We start from the raw sequence: 20,510 nt of genomic DNA, 5'->3' as shown, positions 1-20,510 counted from the left end.
AGACGCTGACGTACAGGGACACTGGAACTGTTTATTTCTTAGATTTCAGGAGCATTTTTTTTCTCTGTGGCTTTTATGCTGCAGTACCATTCATGCACCAGCAGAGGGAGACATTTCTACTCAGATGCAAGACTGAGTGCTGTTTTTTTTTTTTTTTTTTTTTCTTGTTTTTTGGGTCAGACTGCGACCTTTAACTCCCAGGTGTGATGTTTTATATTTCTGGTTTAACCTTCTTGTCAAGTGTTAATGCAGTTTGTTTTCAGAGTTTGTCTCCACAGACTGAGCTGTGACGCCCATCGATCAATACTGTCATCGATTATTGATTGGAGCTGCCAGAGGCTCAGCAGGACTTATGTAATCTGCCGTTTGTCAGAGGAAACAGCCACATCACAACGCTGGAAACGAACAGGTGAGATCTGTTTCCTGTTGTTTTTATTCAGAATGCGTTCGTCTTTAGCCTTATTTGACTTCAAACACTGGTGACTTATGAAAACTGCCCTAATAACAGAATGTTTCTTATCATACAGACGATTTTGTTAAAGACCTGCATTAATATGACTGATACACAACAAAGAAGTAAATATATTCACAATATGTTCACAAAATTAAAACATTTATCAACAACAGCAACATGAACATTTATTTCTATTGATTTTGACAGATTTATGTCTAAAAAGTTTACATATTAATTAGATTCATTTTCACATCCATAACCTGCCAAGTTTGTACCTTCTTCATATACTATATTTTATATTTTATAGTAAAAACTCATCATGTGATTATGGAAACATATGGTCTTGGTCTTAAACTTTCCTAATAATGTGTTTAACGACGTCTATTAATATATTTATAACTATTATCTGCATTTTCCTTCTAATCCAAGCCTTTTAAAAAGTTTATTTTGAGAAGAAAAACCATAATATGTCTGACAATTATTTTAATTAAAGATGGAAAGATGAACTCAGCAGATAAAGACCCCATTACAGCATGGTTGCTATGGTGATTCCCACCCTTTATATATGGTTGCAATGGTGATTCCCGCTACTTTTCCCACTTGATCACAGAAAATGAGATTTCCCTTTGATGACATCCTCAAACAGAAGCTTCTGAGTCTCAGTCAGTTCCTCAAATCATTAAAATCTTTCCCTGAAACCCTGGTGTATTTTTGGTTTTGGGGTGGACTGTTCCTTTAAACCCGGTGTATATTTTGGTTTTGGGGTGGACTGTTCCTTTAAACCCGCTGTATATTTTGGTTTTGGGGTGGACTGTTCCTTTAAACCCGCTGTATATTTTGGTTTTGGGGTGGACTGTTCCATTAAACCCGCTGTATATTTTGGTTTGGGGGTGGACTGTTCCTTTAAACCCGGTGTATAGTTTGGTTTTGGGGTGGACTGTTCCTTTAAATCTGCGGTATATTTTGGTTTGGGGTGGACTGTTTCTTTAAACCCGCTGTATAGTTTGGTTTTGAGGTGGACTGTTTCTTTAAACCTGCTGTATATTTTGGTTTTGAGGTGGACTGTTCCTTTAAACCTGCTGTATATTTTGGTTTTGGGGTGGACTGTTTCTTTAAACCCGCTGTATAGTTTGGTTTTGGGGTGGACTGTTCCTTTAAACCTGCGGTATATTTTGGTTTTGGGGTGGACTGTTCCTTTTAATCTGCTATATATTTTGGTTTTGAGGTGGACTGTTCCTTTAAACCTGCTGTATATTTTGGTTTTGGGGTGGACTGTTCCTTTAAACCTGCTGTATAGTTTGGTTTTGGGGTGGACTGTTCCTTTAAATCTGCGGTATATTTTGGTTTTGGGGTGGACTGTTTCTTTAAACCCGCTGTATAGTTTGGTTTTGGGGTGGACTGTTTCTTTAAACCCGCTGTATATTTTGGTTTTGAGGTGGACTGTTCCATTAAACCCGCTGTATATTTTGGTTTTGGGGTGGACTGTTCCTTTAAACCCGGTGTATATTTTGGTTTTGGGGTGGACTGTTCCTTTAAATCTGCGGTATATTTTGGTTTTGGGGTGGACTGTTTCTTTAAACCCGCTGTATAGTTTGGTTTTGGGGTGGACTGTTTCTTTAAACCTGCTGTATATTTTGGTTTTGGGGTGGACTGTTCCTTTAAACCCGCTGTATATTTTGGTTTTGGGGTGGACTGTTTCTTTAAACCCGCTGTATATTTTGGTTTTGGGGTGGACTGTTCCTTTAAACCCGCTGTATATTTTGGTTTTGGGGTGGACTGTTTCTTTAAACCTGCTGTATATTTTGGTTTTGGTGTGGACTGTTTCTTTAAACCTGCTGTATATTTTGGTTTTGGGGTGGACTGTTCCTTTAAACCTGCTGTATATTTTGGTTTTGGTGTGGACTGTTTCTTTAAACCTGCTGTATATTTTGGTTTTGGGGTGGACTGTTTCTTTAAACCTGCTGTATATTTTGGTTTTGGGGTGGACTGTTCCTTTAAACCTGCTGTATATTTTGGTTTTGGGGTGGACTGTTCCTTTAAACCTGCTGTATATTTTGGTTTTGGGGTGGACTGTTCCTTTAAACCTGCTGTATATTTTGGTTTTGGGGTGGACTGTTCCTTTAAACCTGCTGTATATTTTGGTTTTGGGGTGGACTGTTGGTGTGTTTCCGTGTTTTCTGGGTTAATACTCAGTGGAATGTTTGCAGGACTGGGGTCTTTTCAGTCACTACTTCTGTTCCTTCACCTTCATCCATTCTTCAGGACGTCCTCTCCAAGATGCCGGGTACTCTTCCCAGGTTTCCCAGCTTGCCGCGGGGGGTGATGACCATGCCGTCCCTGCCCAGAGGTGTGGTCAGCCCCCCCAGTCTACCCAGTCTACCCAGTCTGCCCGGTTTACCCAGTCTACCCAGTCTACCCAGGGGCCTCACCATGCCCAGTCTTCCCAGCATGAACATCCCCAGCCTGCCCAGAGGGATGTCGCTGCCGAGGGCCGTCGCCATGCCGACCGTATCCCAGGCTCCTCGGAGGCTGCTGCAGGACTGCTGCTCCATGGTGGACCATCAGACGCCTCCAGGTGAAAATCTAATTTACACCACTGTCATTTATTGGAAAATACTAAGGTGGACTACAACTCCCAGGATGCATTTCACGAACATCCAGTCACAGAGTGTTACATACCAGAGTAGGAGCTGTAGCTTCAACTTCAGCTCACCTGAGTGAAGGGTGAAAGACGCAACAAGAGGAAAATGATCTAAAATATGCTGAACAACTCCATTTCTCACTTGAGCGTAAATAATCTGGTCAGACTCCGCCTCCTCTCAGATCAACCAATGAGGGAAAGAGCAATGATGGTTGAGAAAAAAATGTATTCATTGTTATTATTATTATTATTATTGTTGTTATTACTTTCCCATTGTTCTCAGCCGTTATGATGTAAATCATATGATATGATAAAAGTCATAATTATATAATAATGATTAAATGATGTAAAATAGGTTTTTAGATGAGACTGTTTAAAAGACGTAAATAATTAAAAATGAAGCTGATACAGACGTGTGCGTTTTCAGCTCATTCTGACTGAACGCTTCACATTTATGTCTGTGTTTGAGTTGGAACGATGATGAATAAACCCATAAATAAACCCAGAGCAGATTATAGAGCTGAGCTGGTTCACATGGACCGGATCAGAAACACACAACACACACACACACACACACACAACCAATACAGACATACACAGATACACAACACACACACACACACAGCCAATACAGACACAGAGATACGCAACGCACACAACCAACACAGATGCACACAGACACACAACACACACACAACCAATACAGATACAGATATACAACACACAAACACACAGACACACACAACCATTACAGACACACAATTGCACACAGACAAACCTTGGAGGTTCTGAGTAAATCCAATTCTTAATCTGAAACATTCAAACAAAAATAAAATTACAGCAAGAAACAGAAAAAACAAATTAATGTAAAATAACGATGTCAATGTTTTTCCATTTGATTTATTTGATTAAAGTTGAACGAGTTTTTACAAGAATTTACAACAAAAAAACTAAAAAAATAAAAATATACACTGTAATAATGAATAAATCCACCAGGTCCTGGTTCTGTTGGACTCCGGTCCTGGTTCTGTTGGACGTCTCTTCCTGTGTCTGCCTCAGGTCAAAGGTCACATCAGGTTCAGACTGAATCCAGTCGTCTCTGTTTTGATTGGATGTTCTACTGTGACCTTCAGACGGTGCGTTCAAGGTCCAACACAGTGTCTGTTCTGATGGACGTGATGGTGATGTCATCATATGATACCTTTAAAGTCAGTATGTCGAGTTGGGAGTCGTTTTGACAGATTGTACAGATAAAGGGGCGTGGTCAGGAGGATCAGATGGTGATCCACCTCTGTGGCTGTGATGATATGGAGGGGGGGCGGAGTCACGTCCCCGTGGTGTGTTCAGGGGATTAAACAGCCACATGTGTGTGATGGATGTGATCTGACCCGGTCGTCTTCATGTACGGTGAGAATCCTGCTCATTTACTTCCTTCTGTGTCGCGTTAAAGCTTCATGTTTTTAAATTAATGTTAATGTTAAAGGGAGGGATGAACAGAACGAACAGAACGAACAGCTGATCTGTCAAATCAGACCGATCAGATGGAACTGACACCCAGGAAAAACAGGTGGAAGTAGAACGACCCAAGGCCAGACTGAGACTGAAATGAAAATCAGGGATAATCCACCTGAGACAGAAGTAGAAAGTACAGATACTGAAGTAATCAAGTATTTGAACTCCCTGTACATCCCATTTTGCCAGATTACAGTGCAAAGATGACAGTAGTCTCTTTTCCATTGACTCTGAAATTGCGTTGATATAACTTGCGCATAAAAATTTGCCTAATGGCAAAAACGACAGTTTTGCCAAAACTCTCATTTTTCCATTAAAAGTTTTTGCGCTGGCAGGGGGTGGTTTTTTGGGCGTTGGTATATTGCACAAAACTACAATGGAAAGACCTTTTTCCACAACCAGAGTCACATGAACCAAAGAAACAGATGTTGATGGACGTTACAACAAGCGAAGAAGAGTTTGTGTGTGTGGACACACCAGGAAACCCAATCATTTTGTAATTTAGTACGAGATAGAGGAAGCTAATATATAACAATAATAAATATATCTGTGAATAAATACCATATTTACATTTGTCACCATGTTTTTCAAACGACTTCTTGTGTCATCTTGCGATAATAAACAAAGAAATTATCGCATTTGTCATTTAATGGAAAAACCGCCATTACACACTTCTGTTTTTTCGATATTTCGTAAATATCGGAAAAGTTTTGCGCAGATGTCCAATGGAAAAGCGACTAATGAAGATACTAACGGTCAAAGATGTGCAACTCATTTTAACTCCAAAATGTAAACAGTTTGCGCCTTCGTAAATTCACCGTCATCTGGAAGTTGAATAGGTTAACATCACTGGCATTTCTGGATTCAACTGTGGAAACATGTATTAGCAGAGACTTAATTAAAAAGAAAAAAAAAAAGAAAACATCTGATACAATAAACCAGAACAAATTAATAAAAAACCAAAGGTATGACATAAGTTGGGTAAGTGCTGTTGTTGGTATGTGGACGTTGTATGTGGCGTCCCCCAGGGGTCAGGGTTGGGCCCAGAACTATTCATCGTATATGGAACTGATTTATGCAAAGTATCAAACTTGTTTTGTTCTGGGGATGATTTAATGAAATAACATCTGAAATGATGATGGTTCGATACAAACAGGTGATCCTTAACCCATAAAGACCCAGCGCCACCTTTGTGGCAGTTCCAAAACATTTTTTTCTCTATATTTACCTTTTCATAAGTGATTTATCAGCATTTATTGCAACATTATCCTCTATATTTTGCTCTATTTTATTTTGGAGAACATCAGGTATTTTTCTATATTTAATGTTCTGATGAGGGAGATGTTCATAAATACAGAAGACGATTAGGGTCAATGGAAGAAAAAAAAAAGTCCAATATACCTATTTATAGCTATTTTATTATTATTCCGAGAAAAACGTCAGAATTTTAATGTTTTTTCTCAGAATTCTGACTTTTTTTTCTCAGAATTCGACTTTAATCTCAGCATTTTGACTTTTTTTCCCCTCAGAATTCTGACTTTTTCCTCTGAATTCTGACCTTTTTTTCCTCAAAATTTGATTTTTTTCTCAGAATTCTGAATTTAATCTCAGAATTTTGATTTTTTTTTTTCCTCAGAATTTTGACTTTAATCTCAGAATTTTGACCTTTTTTTTCTCTCAATTTTGACTTTTTTCTAAGAATTCAACTTTTTTCCTCGGAATTATGACTTTTTTTTCCTCAGAATTCTGACTTTAATTTCAGAATTTTCACTTTTTTCCTCAGAATTCTGACTTTTTCCCCTCAGAATTCTGACTTTAATCTCAGAATTGTGACTTTTTTCCTCAGAATTTTGACTTTTTTCTAAGAATTCAGCTTTTTTCCTCAGAATTCCCACTTTTTTTCCTCAAAATTCTGACTTTAATCTCAGAGTTTTTAGCTTTTTTCTCAGAATTTAGATTTTTTTCCTAAGAATTCTGACTTTTTTCCTCAGAATTCTGACCTTTTTTTTTCTCAGAATAGTAATAATAAAAAAATATATTGGACCTTTTTTTCTTTTTTCCAGTGGCTCTAATCCTCTTCAGTACATAACAGCTCAGATTAAAGCTGAACGTTACTGTATCAAAAACGGCAAAAACTGAAGAAAAAGTGTCTTTTTCAGTCAAATTTCTCATTATCTGAACATAAACCTGGCGTCTCCTTCCACTGTCATTGATCCAACTCCATGGGTTTGACTGGTGAATCGATGTGGTAGATGATGACGGTGTTGCCACGGTAACTACGGACCCTCTGAACGTCCAAATGGGTCATATCTGATGACTATGAAAAAGTGATGAACTGTATTTTACAACAATTATTTACATGTATTGATAGGATTAGTGGATCAGCGGGTATTAAACGGTTTACATCAGTAGATGGTTTTGGTCGATGTTGGATGTTTGGGCCTTTAAGGGTGAAAGATGAGCACTGAGTGAAAAACAGAATAATGTCCAGATATGATACAAGCTGCAGCTGAGGATTACTGATGAGGACCACGTATTACTGCGTGGTATTACTGCGTGGTATTACTGCGTGGTACTCTGGTGTGTCCGTCTGGGAGGTAACATGTGCACGGTCGCCTTTAATCCTTAACCCTTCGATGCTGGACACATGATAAAAAACACCCAAATCTGGACAGTGAATCATCAGACCTGGCTCTCTGCTGCCCCCTGCTGGCACTTCCAACCATTGACCACTAAAAAAAAAAAAATTTAAAAAAAGAAGAAAAACAAACAGCTTCAGCTCATCTAATCATACAAAGCTCATCTAATCATACAAATCTCATCAGCTCCTGCTTAATTCAGTGCAGAAAAGCAAGGTTTCCACTGAGAAAAGGAAACATTTGAAAAAACAAAACAAAAAACAGGACATGATTGTGAATTAGATGCAGTAAAATGTCTCTGATGTTTCCACTGTGAAACATCTCTTCTTTAACAACAGAAAAAATAGAAATCAATTCAAGAAATAATTTTTAAAAAGTCAGAGTATAAATAAGAATCCATATGAAATCCACATAAATGGACATATATTCATTCATTTCATATTAAACGGTGACTAATGACATGATTTTATTTTTTACGTTATAGTTTATTTTCCTGCCATGTCAGTTAAAACGTATAAAACCATTTGTTGAACATTTTTACTGTTTAATAGTTTTATCTTTTTCAGTTTCACCTTATTGTTTTTACAGTTATTGCATCATGTTAATATTAATACTTTAAATGTTTTAATCAGATTTTTATTGTTTCTAATGCGTTTGTGTCTTTTTCCAGTATATTTGTAAGGATTTTGTCAAAGGCTGAACATGTATCATTTATTCATGTTTAACTGTTCGTGAAAGGACAACTTGATGAAAAAGATGAAACAAGATGAAAAAAATACAAAGTGGAAAAAGACGCAGTAACATGAAAAAAGATGCAGTAAGACAAAGACGCAATAAGATGAAAAAATACAAAATGAAAAAAGAGGCAGTAACTTGAAAAAAGATGCAATGAGATAAAAAATACAAAATGAGAAAAGATGCAGTAACAGGAAAAATGATGCAATAAGACAAAAAAAATACAAGATGAAAAAAATGTAAGCTGAAAAAAATACAAGACAAAAAAACCGCAATAACGTGATAAAAGATGCAGTAAGACTAAAAAAGATGCAATAAGATGAAAAAATACAAAATGAAAAAAGACCATCGCAGACGCAGGCTTTGACGACAGGACGGACAGACGCTCAGCTCCTCTGTGGTCTGAAGCATGGCCTCCTCTGATTGGTCCTCCTCTGGTTGGTCCTCCTCTGATTGGTCCTCCTCTGGTTGGTCCTCCTCTGGTTGGTCCTCCTCTGATTGGTCCTCCTCTGATTGGTCCTCCTCTGGTTGGTCCTCCTCTGGTTGGTCCTCCTCTGATTGGTCCTCCTCTGGTTGGTCCTCCTCTGGTTGGTCCTCCTCTGATTGGTCCTCCTCTGGTTGGTCCTCCTCTGATTGGTCCTCCTCTGGTTGGTCCTCCTCTGGTTGGTCCTCCTCTGATTGGTCCTCCTCTGGTTGGTCCTCCTCTGGTTGGGCCTCCTCTGGTTGGTCCTCCTCTGATTGGTCCTCCTCTGGTTGGTCCTCCTCTGGTTGGTCCTCCTCTGGTTGGGCCTCCTCTGGTTGGTCCTCCTCTGGTTGGTCCGCCTCTGGTTGGGCCTCCTCTGGTTGGTCCTCCTCTGGTTGGTCCTCCTCTGGTTGGGCCTCCTCTGGTTGGTCCTCCTCTGGTTGGTCCTCCTCTGATTGGTCCTCCTCTGGTTGGTCCTCCTCTGGTTGGGCCTCCTCTGATTGGTCCTCCTCTGGTTGGTCCTCCTCTGGTTGGTCCTCCTCTGATTGGTCCTCCTCTGGTTGGTCCTCCTCTGGTTGGTCCTCCTCTGGTTGGGCCTCCTCTGGTTGGGCCTCCTCTGGTTGGGCCTCCTCTGATTGGGCCTCCTCTGGTTGGTCCTCCTCTGGTTGGTCCTCCTCTGGTTGGTCCTCCTCTGATTGGTCCTCCTCTGGTTGGTCCTCCTCTGATTGGTCCTCCTCTGGTTGGTCCTCCTCTGGTTGGTCCTCCTCTGACTGTGACTTTGTCTTTCTGCATGTTGATAACTCTGACGTCGGTGTCTCTGCAGGTTTGTGCAGCTGCTGTTGGGCGCTTCGTCCTCGCTACAAACGGCTGGTGGACAATATTTTCCCAGAAGACCCTGAGGTAAACACTTCTGTTCCTGTCGTTGGTCCATGTGACCTTTAACCGCTACTGTTGTTTATCACGTTAACTTACTTTCAAATACACATCATTAATCTTTTTTTTATTGTCATGGCCTAAAGTACGATCAGGGCGTTTGTTTTTGCTGCTTCCTCCCAAAATGCATTTCTTCATCTTTAAAAGCTGAAATATTATAATTTTGAAACCCTCTAAGGCCTGTTTTCACCACAGTTCCACTATGTTTAATTCATAGTTTAGTCATTTTCCGCTGTAGAAAAGTGGTTCAAACTACATTGATGTCCCACATGATTGACAGCTGGAACTAAAGCCAATCACAGAGCAATGGAATCACTAAGCCCCGCCCTATTTCAGTTTAATCTGGAGACATGAACTGTTTTATTTATTAAAAAAAAAAAAGAAAAAAAAAGAACCTACAGCATGGAAATAATAAAATACAATTAAATAAAAAGTATATTTTGTCATTTCTACACATCGTATAAATGTTGATATGAAGTTATTATTCAGCCTCATTTATTCATTTTAGAAACATTTGGTGAAAATAGAACACACTATATTTATTATGATTAAAAAAAAAGTTATATTACAAAATGTCATTTTACGCATAGTTTCCACTCTCACTTATTATTTTATTAATATATTCCACTACTTCTGTGAAGCTCAGACTGTGGTAAAACTAAACCAAAAAATGAAAATGGGCAAAAAAACAAAATAATCTAGAAAATGAACAAATGTGAACAAAGCAGCAATCAAGAAGGCTGTCAAAATATCCAGAAAGTTAACTAAAAAGTGAGGAAAATTGACACATATAAGACAAATGGACAAAAATAACCCAAATAATCAAGGAAAAAAACAAAAACAAATAAAATATTCAAGACAGTTAGTTAATTCATCAAGAAAATGAGCAAAAATGTCTCTGTATTTTGTGGAACTTCTTCACTGAAAACAAGAAATCAGTGAAAACCAAATGCAATATGGCGTTATGAGCTGATGCGTTTGAGGCTGCTGGGAATTTTGACAACTCCTCATGCTCTCGTCAGCGTTGTTCCGTTTTAACTCCCAAACACTCGGTCCACATGAGTGAAGGTGTGTTTTCACCACAGATTTGAACCTTTTCACTCATCTGACATCAAACTTTCATCATTTGGGCTGAATTATCTGTGTCTACAGTGAACCAGGACCGACACAGGCCTGAGATTTGGGTATAAAACTCTCAGGTTTTGTCTTATTTTGCAGAACCAGGTTAAGAAAGTGAGTAAAAATGGAGAAAATCCCTGAGGTTTAATCTCCATGAGAGCTTCCAGGTTAATTAAATCTACTACAGTTTGACTAAAGACGCTCTAATCCACGTGTTGTGTTTAAGGACGGTCTGGTCAAAGCCAACATGGAGAAGCTGACGTTCTTCGCTCTGTCGGCGCCGGAGAAACTGGACCGGATCGCTGCGTACCTGTCAGAACGCCTGACCCGGGAACTGAACCGACACCGCTACGGGTAAGGCACGCCAAAACCTGACCGGGTCTGACGTACCGATGTGGGTCAAACATACCCGGGTCTGACGTACGGATGTGGGTCGAACATACCCGGGTCTGACGGACCGATGTGGGTCGAACATACCCGGGTCTGACGTACCGATGTGGGTCGAACATACCCGGGTCTGACGTACGGATGTGGGTCGAACATACCCGGGTCTGACGTACCGATGTGGGTCGAACATACCCGGGTCTGACGGACCGATGTGGGTCGAACATACCCGGGTCTGACGTACCGATGTGGGTCAAACATACCCGGGTCTGATGTACCGATGTGGGTCGAACATACCCGGGTCTGACGGACTGATGTGGGTCGAACATACCCGGGTCTGACGTACCGATGTGGGTCAAACATACCCGGGTCTGATGTACCGATGTGGGTCGAACATACCCGGGTCTGACGGACCGATGTGGGTCGAACATACCCGGGTCTGACGTACGGATGTGGGTCGAACATACCCGGGTCTGACGGACCGATGTGGGTCGAACATACCCGGGTCTGACGTACGGATGTGGGTCGAACATACCCGGGTCTGACGTACCGATGTGGGTCGAACATACCCGGGTCTGACGGACCGATGTGGGTCGAACATACCCGGGTCTGACGTACCGATGTGGGTCAAACATACCCGGGTCTGATGTACCGATGTGGGTCGAACATACCCGGGTCTGACGGACTGATGTGGGTCGAACATACCCGGGTCTGACGTACCGATGTGGGTCAAACATACCCGGGTCTGATGTACCGATGTGGGTCGAACATACCCGGGTCTGACGGACCGATGTGGGTCGAACATACCCGGGTCTGACGTACGGATGTGGGTCGAACATACCCGGGTCTGACGGACCGATGTGGGTCGAACATACCCGGGTCTGACGTACCCGTTTCCTGTGTGTTGAGGTATGTGTGCATCGCCATGGAGGCGCTGGAGCAGCTGCTGTTGGCCTGTCACTGTCAGAGCATCAACCTGCTGGTGGAGAGTTTCCTCAGTACGCTGAAACTGCTGCTGGAAACCGACAAACCACACCTTCACATCCTGGCAACCAACTCTGTACGTAAGGAACCGCTACATCCATATGTTTAGAAGATCAACCCTATCACCCACAGGTTTAGAAGATCAGCCCCTTCACCCACAGGTTTAGAAGATCAGCCCCTTCACCCACAGGTTTAGAAGATCAGCCCCTTCACCCACAGGTTTAGAAGATCAGCCCCTTCACCCACAGGTTTAGAAGATCAGCCCCTTCACCCACAGGTTTAGAAGATCACTCCCATCACCCACAGGTTTAGAAGATCAACCCTATCACCCACAGGTTTAGAAGGTCAACCCTATCACCCACAGGTTTAGAAGATCACTCCCATCACCCACAGGTTTAGAAGATCACCTCGATCACTCACAGGTCTAGAAGATCAACCCCATCACCCACAGGTCCAAAGATCCTCAACTGCCGCTGTTGTGATGTTTCCTCAGACCGCTGGTGGACTCATGTATTTAACGCCATAATTCCGATCATGTGCCGTTTTTCTCTAGTTCGTGAAGTTTGCGAACATCGAGGAGGACACGCCGTCGTATCATCGCAGCTACGACTCCTTCGTGTCCCGCTTCAGTGAGATGTGTCACTCTGATCACGAAGACGCCGAAATCCAGAACAGGTCAGTCTGCTCCTCTGTCACCTGAGCGGGGTCAAAGGTCACGAGGTCACGGACTCCCTCTGTGTTGGCGTCGGCTTAGGATCCGCGTGTCGGGTATCCGGGGCCTGCAGGGCGTGGTCCGGAAGACGGTGGACGACGAGCTGCAGGTGAACATCTGGGAACCTCGGCACATGGAGCAGATCATCCCGGCCCTGCTGGTCAACCTGCAGCATCGCAACCACACCCACAGGTTTGTACCCGGTCCACAGACCGGCCGTCGGGTCGGAGCGCCGCCGCCGCTTCAGCTTCCTGTTTCTGTTGCAGTGAATCTCCGTCCGAACAGACAGAGGTGTGTTTCCGAGAACTGCTGGGCCGAGCCGCTTACGGACACATCAACAACGCCATCAAACCTGTTCTGATGTAAGACGTAAAAAAACAAAAACAAAACAGAAACCAGGGGCTCCTCCGCCCAGGAGTACACTATTTGTACTCCTGTCCTGTATTTGTACTTCTGTTGCATATTTGTACTTCTGTCGTGTATTTATACTTCTGTCGTGTACTTCTATTTATGTTGTGTATTTGTACTTCTGTCTTGTATTTGTACTTCTGCTGTGTATTTGTACTTCTGTCTTGTATTTGTACTTCTGCTGTGTATTTGTACTTCTGTCCTGTATTTGTACTTCTGTCTTGTATTTGTACTTCTGCTGTGTATTTGTACTTCTGTCTTGTATATGTACTTCTGCTGTGTATTTGTACTTCTGTCTTGTAATTGTACTTCTGCTGTGTATTTGTACTTCTGTCTTGTATTTGTACTTCTGCTGTGTATTTGTACTTCTGTCTTGTATTTGTACTTCTGCTGTGTATTTGTACTTCTGTCCTGTATTTGTACTTCTGTCCTGTATTTGTACTTCTGTCTTGTATTTGTACTTCTGCTGTGTATTTGTACTTCTGCTGTGTATTTGTACTTCTGCTGTGTATTTGTACTTGTCTTGTGTTCTTCCAGGCATCTGGACAGTCACAGTCTGTGGGAAGGTCGAAGCTTCGCCGTCGGCTGTTTCCAGATCATCATGTATTCCATCCAGGTCAGTCCAGTACTGGATCCACATCCGTCTTTGTTCTGGGTTCGTCTCAGAAAATATCAGTTCTGTGATATATTGCGATATTTCATTTCACGATACTGAATGGATATTATTTATTTAATCAGGTAAGTTCGTAGAGAACTGATTCTCATTTTCAATAACGACCTGGACACAAAGACGAACCAGTCACGGTCACATTCACACCGATGGACAGTTTAGATGAACCAGGTGACCGGTAGTTACCGACTAACTATTTAAAAAAAGAAATAAAATACTGTAGACATGTTTTAGGTATTTATTCAAATGCACAGGTGTTTTTTTAGTTTTCTTTTTTTTTTATATTTTTTGGGAATCCTGCAGGCTCTTTTATTTCTATATTCTCATGGGTATTTTACCCTTTTATTTCTATATTCTCATGGGTATTTTACCCTTTTATTTCTATATTCTCATGGGTATTTTACCCTTTTATTTCTATATTCTCATGGGTATTTTACCCTTTTATTTCTATATTCTCATGGGTATTTTACCCTTTTATTTCTATATTCTCATGGGTATTTTACCCTTTTATTTCTGCATTCTTATGGGTATTTTACCCTTTTATTTCTATATTCTCATGGGTATTTTACCCTTTTATTTCTGCATTCTTATGGGTATTTTACCCTTTTATTTCTATATTCTCATGGGTATTTTACCCTTTTATTTCTATATTCTCATGGGTATTTAACCCTTTTATTTCTGCATTCTTATGGGTATTTTACCCTTTTATTTCTGCATTCTTATGGGTATTTTACCCTTTTATTTCTTATGTAACCCCTGTCCTGGACCTGTGCTCAGTCGCAGCATTCCCACCTGGTCATCCAGCAGCTGTTGGGTCACCTGGACGCCAACAGCCGCAGTCCGGCTTCGGTCCGAGCCGGGATCGTGGAGGTTCTGTCCGAGGCGGCCGTGATCGAAGCCACCGGATCCGTAGGTCAGTCGCTCAGCCGTCTGTTTGTCTATTTACAGTCTGAGTTACGTCATGTGACGGTCACATGACCCTGTACGCAGGTCCCACCGTGCTCGAGGTCTTCAACACCTTACTGCGACAGCTCCGGCAGAGCGTCGACTACCAGCTGACCGGTTACTATGACATCGCCGGCAAACACAAGACCACCTCTACGGAGGAGAAGACTCTGCAGGACGCCGTCATCAGGACCATCGGTTTGAGTTTCGCCACCACATACGGAGCTTCACTGAAGTTTTGGGTTGGAAACTTCTAACGTGGCCTGGTCTCACCTTTTCAGGATCCTTTGCCAACACCCTTCCTGTGTATCAGAGGTCAGAGGTCATGCTGTTCATCATGGGGAAGATCCCGGTTCCTGGGATCTACCCTGCCCTGGGTTCACCCAATGCCGGGTAACGCACAGAATGATTTATATTAATGATCTACACAAACATCTGGTCAACGTTTACGGTCTGGATTCACAGCACATCGCATCTGTGAGGTTTATTTCAACATCTGTGAGGTTTATTTCAACATCTGTGAGGTTTATTTCAACATCTGTGAGGTTTATTTCAACATCTGCGTGTTGCCCTCTGCTGGATAAAAGTAGGAACTTTGTCTCATTTCGAGTGAAACGTGATTTATTTTGATTCTGGAGTGAGAGAATGAGTAGAACACCCTTTATAAATCACTTAATATAGCTGATAGCTTTAGTCTTATTGGTGAGACTCCTGTATTAACCTTTTTGAAGCCTTATTTTGTGTATGAAACATGACGCCCATGATACAGAAACGTACAGGTCCAGGTGACAGAGGTTGTGTTGTGTGTTTCAGGTTTGAAGGTAGTAGGATGATCCAGGTGATGCTGCTCAAGTCTCTTCTGCAGGTGAGATCTCAGGGAACTCGTAGGGAAATCCACTCTGACCGTCAGCTTTGGGTGAAAAGCTGTTGAATCATCTTGGAAATCCAACTTTGCAATGAGTTTTGTTTTTTAATCCTTATTTATGGAAATAAGTCTGTCTCACCAGATTTTGAATTATAAAAGCCGTTGAATTTCTAGCACTGAATTTTTTTGCACTGAAATTAAGCATCTGAATTTTTTGTCTCTGAAGTCAACTATGATCATAAATTTATGTTAAAAAAATTCAGATGCAAAAAATTCAGATCACACATCCACGCTGACCATCTTCCTGCATTGGCGTCACTTGACCAACCTAATGTAACTCGATTGGCTGGCTGTCAGCTCGACTTGAGATAGAATCCATAATGTATCCTTGGTGTCCCGGATGTGTGATCTGAATTTTTTGCAACTGAATTTTTTGCATCTGAAATTAAGTATCTGAATTTTTTGTCTCTCACTTTAACTATGTTCATAAATTTTGAATAAAAAAAAGTCAGATGCAAAATTTCAAATGCAAAAAATTCAGAAGCAAAAAATTCAGAAGCAAAAAATTCAGATTACACATCTGGGACACCAAGGATAAACAATCGATTCTATCTCAAGTCGAACCAACAGCCAGCTAATCAAGTTACATTAGGTTGGTCAAGTGACGCCGATGCAGGAAGACGGTCAGCGCAGATGTGTGATCTGAATTTTTTGCATCTGAATTTTTTTTTATTATAAATTTATTATCGTAGTTGACTTCAGAGACAAAAAATTCAGATGCTTAATTTCAGTGCAAAAAAATTCAGTGCTAGAATTTCAATGGCTTTTATAATTCAAAATCTGGTGAGACAGACTTATTTCCATACTTATTGCCGTCAGTCTTTTGATAATATTCAATATAGGCCGTGGAATGGGCATTAAATTCTGTTCTAAGTAGTCTTAAAACGGACTTAAAAAGACTTAAATTTAACCTGTAGGAACCTGTAGGAACCCTGATAAAAGACTGTACAAGCAGCTGATGCACTGCCTTCCTGTGTCCGGTTCCAGGTGTCGGAGTGTTATGAAAGCACCAACCTGCTGACGGCTCTGCCCTCGTCCTTCCTGGAGCCTCTGCTGTCGTTCACTCTGATGGAGGATCCCGAGATCCGCCTCCTGGTTCTGTCCATCCTCACCTCACTCATCGACCGACATCACAACGCCGCCAGACTCAACGCCAACAGGTCAAACACGCAAAGCAACCTTCGCCCAGCTGTTATTTGTATGGAGTCTTTGAGTGTAGGCTTTGATTTCAGTTTAGTTGTAGAAAACGAGGTTGAGCTGGAGTTTCCTTTAGTCTCAGTTTCAATTTTCCAGACATTAGGCTTCAGTCTCAATTCACCCCTTGGCCCCTCCCCCTTGGCCCATACACTTGCTACTACCTCTTGAAATGGAGTTCTAAGGGGTGGTGGTTGGAACATTCCCTTATGAAATGGTCCAACCCTCCCAGACCTGTTACGTCATCAGCAGTCATCAATGTTGCAATAAACAGATGTGACAACTTTGTTTCCGAAAGAATTCCCCATACCCATAACCGTCTGTTCCATGGGCTTTGGGCATCTTTTTGAGGCTATCAACCTCAAACTGCAGAAACTACGATCTAAAACACATTGAAACAGCATTAAATGGTCGATGAAATGATTACGTTGTTTACGAAGAAAACGCATACATTTGTGTGTTTCTTTCATCACACTGCTGTACTTTTTTGCTGTGTTTACCTCTGTCTTGCTGATGATTTGAACAGAATTATGGGAGATTTCTCATGCCCCCCCCCACATGTGGAGTGTGGTCCTGAAAAATCTCTGTTTGGAGGGTCAAACAGCCCTCCCCCTTAGCCCCTCCCCTCTGAGTGTGTGTTAGTGATACTGGTGTTTGTGATACTGGTGTTTGTGCGTCCACAGTGTTGTGTTCGATGTGTCGGTGTTGGAGCTGAAGGAGGATGGATGCTCCCGACAGGACAACCTCTTCACCAGGAAGGTCAGCCTAACTCCACCTGGACGAACCGTTAGAGCTCATGTTCAGTTTAACTCTCCGTTCTTCAGCCCTGGACGTCCAACAGCGTCACCAAACACAAGCTCACACACTCACACAACTTTACTTGTGTTGAAAATGGAAAAGTTTTGCTGTTATGACTCAGTAGCGCCCCCTGGTAATGTCTAAACTTCAGCTCCTGTGTGTGGTTTGACGTAGATGAGGCAGATTTGGTAGCTGTGGTTTTGGCTGTTTCCAGGGGTCTGCGTAGACTTTAAACAGCCCCAGGGTGACGTGTGTTAACGTGCATTGTTGTGTTTGTGCGCAGCATGCTCAGCGTCTCTACAGACACGTCTACCTGGCCTGTAAGGAGGAGAACAGTGGGCGGAGCCACTACCAGGCTCTCTTCATCCTATTGGCTGTTATCAGTCTGGAACTGGCCAATGAGGAGGTGGTGGTGGACCTGATTCGACTGCTCCTGGCCCTGCAGGTGGGTCTGTGTCATATTGATGGTAAAACTCCTGGTCCTGGTCCTGGTCCTGGTGGGTGACGTCTGCTCTGTGATTGGCTGTTCAGGACCTGGCGTTGTCCAATCAGGACAGTCTGTCGACGTTCAACCGTTGTGGTGTTCACGCCGTCTGCGCCACTTTCCTCCACCTGCTCTCGGAACTCGGCCCGCCTCCGGCCCTGAGGCAATACGTCACACAGGTAATGCCCTGGATGCACCTGAATGCATCCTGAACTGACCCGGAATGCACCTGAACTCACCCTGAACTCACCATGAACACACCTGATATTTCGGAATACACCTAAACACACCATGAAGACACCATGAATACACCTGAATACAGCTGCTATTTCTGAATACACCTGAACACACCTGAATACACCATAAACACACCTGATACTTCTGAACACACCTGAAGACACCTGTGATTGTGGTAAACATGATGTGACTGAAATGTATTTGTGCTGAGGTGGTCGAGAGTCGTCGGACAGATGCTGCGTACCTCCTTCCAGAAGTCGCTCTCTGTGATTCGCCGAGGTAAATGTGTTTGTGTGTTTTGTCAGCTGTCATTTGTGTATTGATTTATTTTTTCTGGTGGGGATGAATGGATATGTGATGTTTCTGCATCTGCTACAGTCTTCCAGAAGGTGAGCTGAAGGTGGATGAGGCCTGTCTGTTCGTCCAATCAAAGATCAGCGAAGCTCTGATGGGAAGCAGCTACAGCGCACACGCCGACCGCTTCAACACAGCGTACACGCCTCAGCTAACAGGTAACGACCTGCAGCGATGTCTCGGTGGTCCAGAGACTGGATGAAACACTGAGCGAACATTCATGTGTGTTTCAGATGAAGATCACCTGTCCAGGAGGAAGAGCATCGGAGATGTGGTTTCTGTGCAGATGGACATGGATCCTCAGTTCGGTCCTGACCAACAGCAGGTACGTGAAGCCACAGACGAACCAGGCTGGTCTAATGTCATCAAATGATTATGTTCAGGCTGTGATCTGATGTATCACTGTGTCTCCATAGAAACCACAAACAGAGCAGATCACCTTTGAGACGTTGAAGAACGCCATCGGTAAGAGGAGAACCATCTGCTTTAGGCTTCAAATTAAAAGTATCAGTGCTACAGTAGAACAACGAGCCTTTAGACAGATCTGCCCAGGGTTTCAGAGCAGAAAGTCAACAAGAAAATACAAAGAGAAATCAATGTTTAGGCTGATTAACGTCAGTAAATACATGCCAGTAAAAACGACAAACTGGTGACTTTCACACCCGGATCGATTTATGCTTTTTAAAATTTTGATGAATAAGTTCAACCCAGAGTCAGTCAAACATTCAGTTTGTCTTTATTAAATAATTTCAACTTTTCCTCGTGTAACCTATGGTGATAACATGAGTTACATTTTCTTTTTTAATTTAACAAATGCTTTGTAAAAAAAAAAAAAAAAAAAAAAATATATATATATATATATATATATATATATATATATATATATATATATTTAATACATTTTGACATTTTACATCAGTGTGATTGAAGTAGAGGATAACAAATAGTATTTTCTCTTAGCTTATTAGCTAATGTTAGCTTCTGTTAGCTTGCTTCCAAATGTTTTTAAGCCTTCCTTCCAAACTATCAATATTTATCTTAGCTAGATAGCTAGTGTAGCTAATGTTTTCTCACTAGTTAATATTATTCATTGTTAGCTTCCACAGAAATATTAGCCATATCTTGGTAGCTAACAAGATATTTAATATTACCTTCTAAGCTTGGCTCACATTAGCTCACATAATGTTAACATTAAGCTATCTTAACCATTGCTAAATCAGTACCTAATGCTAGCTGCTGTTAGCTCACTTGCTAATATTAACTGATAAAAGCACAGGAAACATTATTTAAATGCCTTAAATTGTCTCCGGTTTGGAACTTTGAGACATTAAAGTGCCTTTTTGTTGCAGAGGACAGAGGAGGAGTCGAGGACGAGGACCGAAGGAGGAGGATGCAGCTGGTCCAGAGGTTTCAGACGGCGCCGTTCGAAGAGATTGCGGCGCACTGCGGAGCCAGAGTGAGTCACTAATGCACAACCAATCAGATGTCTGCTCTCAGTTACCATCGCTAATCAATAACAGATCGTCATCTTTGTGTCCTCAACCCAGACGTCGCAGCTTCAGTCCAAACTGGACCAGGTCTTCGATCTGATCATTCGTCCTCCTCCGTCTCCGTCCGGAAACTCGCCGCCTCGATCCACGCCGATCTATGAGATGAAGTTCCCCGACCTGTGTGTCTATTAGACAATCTATCGATAATCAATAATCAGTATACGCCCACTACGTTCTGTGTCCGATCATGACACCAGACACCCCCTGAAGTCATGTGACATGTTCCCTGTGGACAGGAAGAAGGAAATGAGGAGATGAGAGAGGAAAGGAAAGGAGGTGATGAAAGAGGAAATGAGGAAACAAGGAAATGAGGAGGCAAGGAAGTAAAGGAAGTAAAGGAGGTAGTAGATGAGGAAATAAGGAGATAAG

The 20,510-nt window shown here is 42.1% G+C and overlaps 1 protein-coding gene across 1 annotated transcript; it reads left to right on the top strand.

Moving 5' to 3' along the window:
* The first annotated feature begins 180 nt into the window (after positions 1-180).
* Positions 181-20,417, top strand: LOC115432014 (protein EFR3 homolog B-like). Its single transcript, XM_030152779.1, has 23 exons — positions 181-409; positions 2,717-3,029; positions 9,268-9,344; positions 10,723-10,850; positions 11,790-11,940; positions 12,418-12,539; positions 12,619-12,768; positions 12,843-12,938; positions 13,522-13,600; positions 14,432-14,567; positions 14,645-14,797; positions 14,881-14,992; positions 15,413-15,464; positions 16,512-16,684; positions 17,402-17,477; positions 17,800-17,961; positions 18,048-18,179; positions 18,449-18,516; positions 18,616-18,749; positions 18,825-18,916; positions 19,008-19,056; positions 19,941-20,047; positions 20,139-20,417. Exons 2-23 carry the CDS (start codon positions 2,732-2,734, stop codon positions 20,271-20,273), a joined length of 2,682 nt encoding a protein of 893 aa, XP_030008639.1. The 5' UTR covers positions 181-409; positions 2,717-2,731; the 3' UTR covers positions 20,274-20,417.
* The last annotated feature ends 93 nt before the right edge of the window (positions 20,418-20,510 follow it).

The sequence above is a fragment of the Sphaeramia orbicularis genome, chromosome 2 (assembly GCF_902148855.1).
Source record: "Sphaeramia orbicularis chromosome 2, fSphaOr1.1, whole genome shotgun sequence".
NCBI classification, from domain to species: Eukaryota; Metazoa; Chordata; class Actinopteri; order Kurtiformes; family Apogonidae; genus Sphaeramia; species Sphaeramia orbicularis.
Note: the sequence above shows the minus strand (reverse complement) of the source record. Positions and strands in the feature narration are given on the sequence as shown.

Coding starts and splice junctions, on each gene's coding strand:
- LOC115432014 (XM_030152779.1), top strand. CDS start 2,732: ATGCCGGGTACTCTTCCCAGGTTTCCCAGCTTGCCGCGGGGGGTGATG. Junction 13,601..14,431: donor TCATCATGTATTCCATCCAG/GTCAGTCCAGTA, acceptor ACCTGTGCTCAG/TCGCAGCATTCCCACCTGGT. Junction 19,057..19,940: donor GACGTTGAAGAACGCCATCG/GTAAGAGGAGAA, acceptor TTTTTGTTGCAG/AGGACAGAGGAGGAGTCGAG.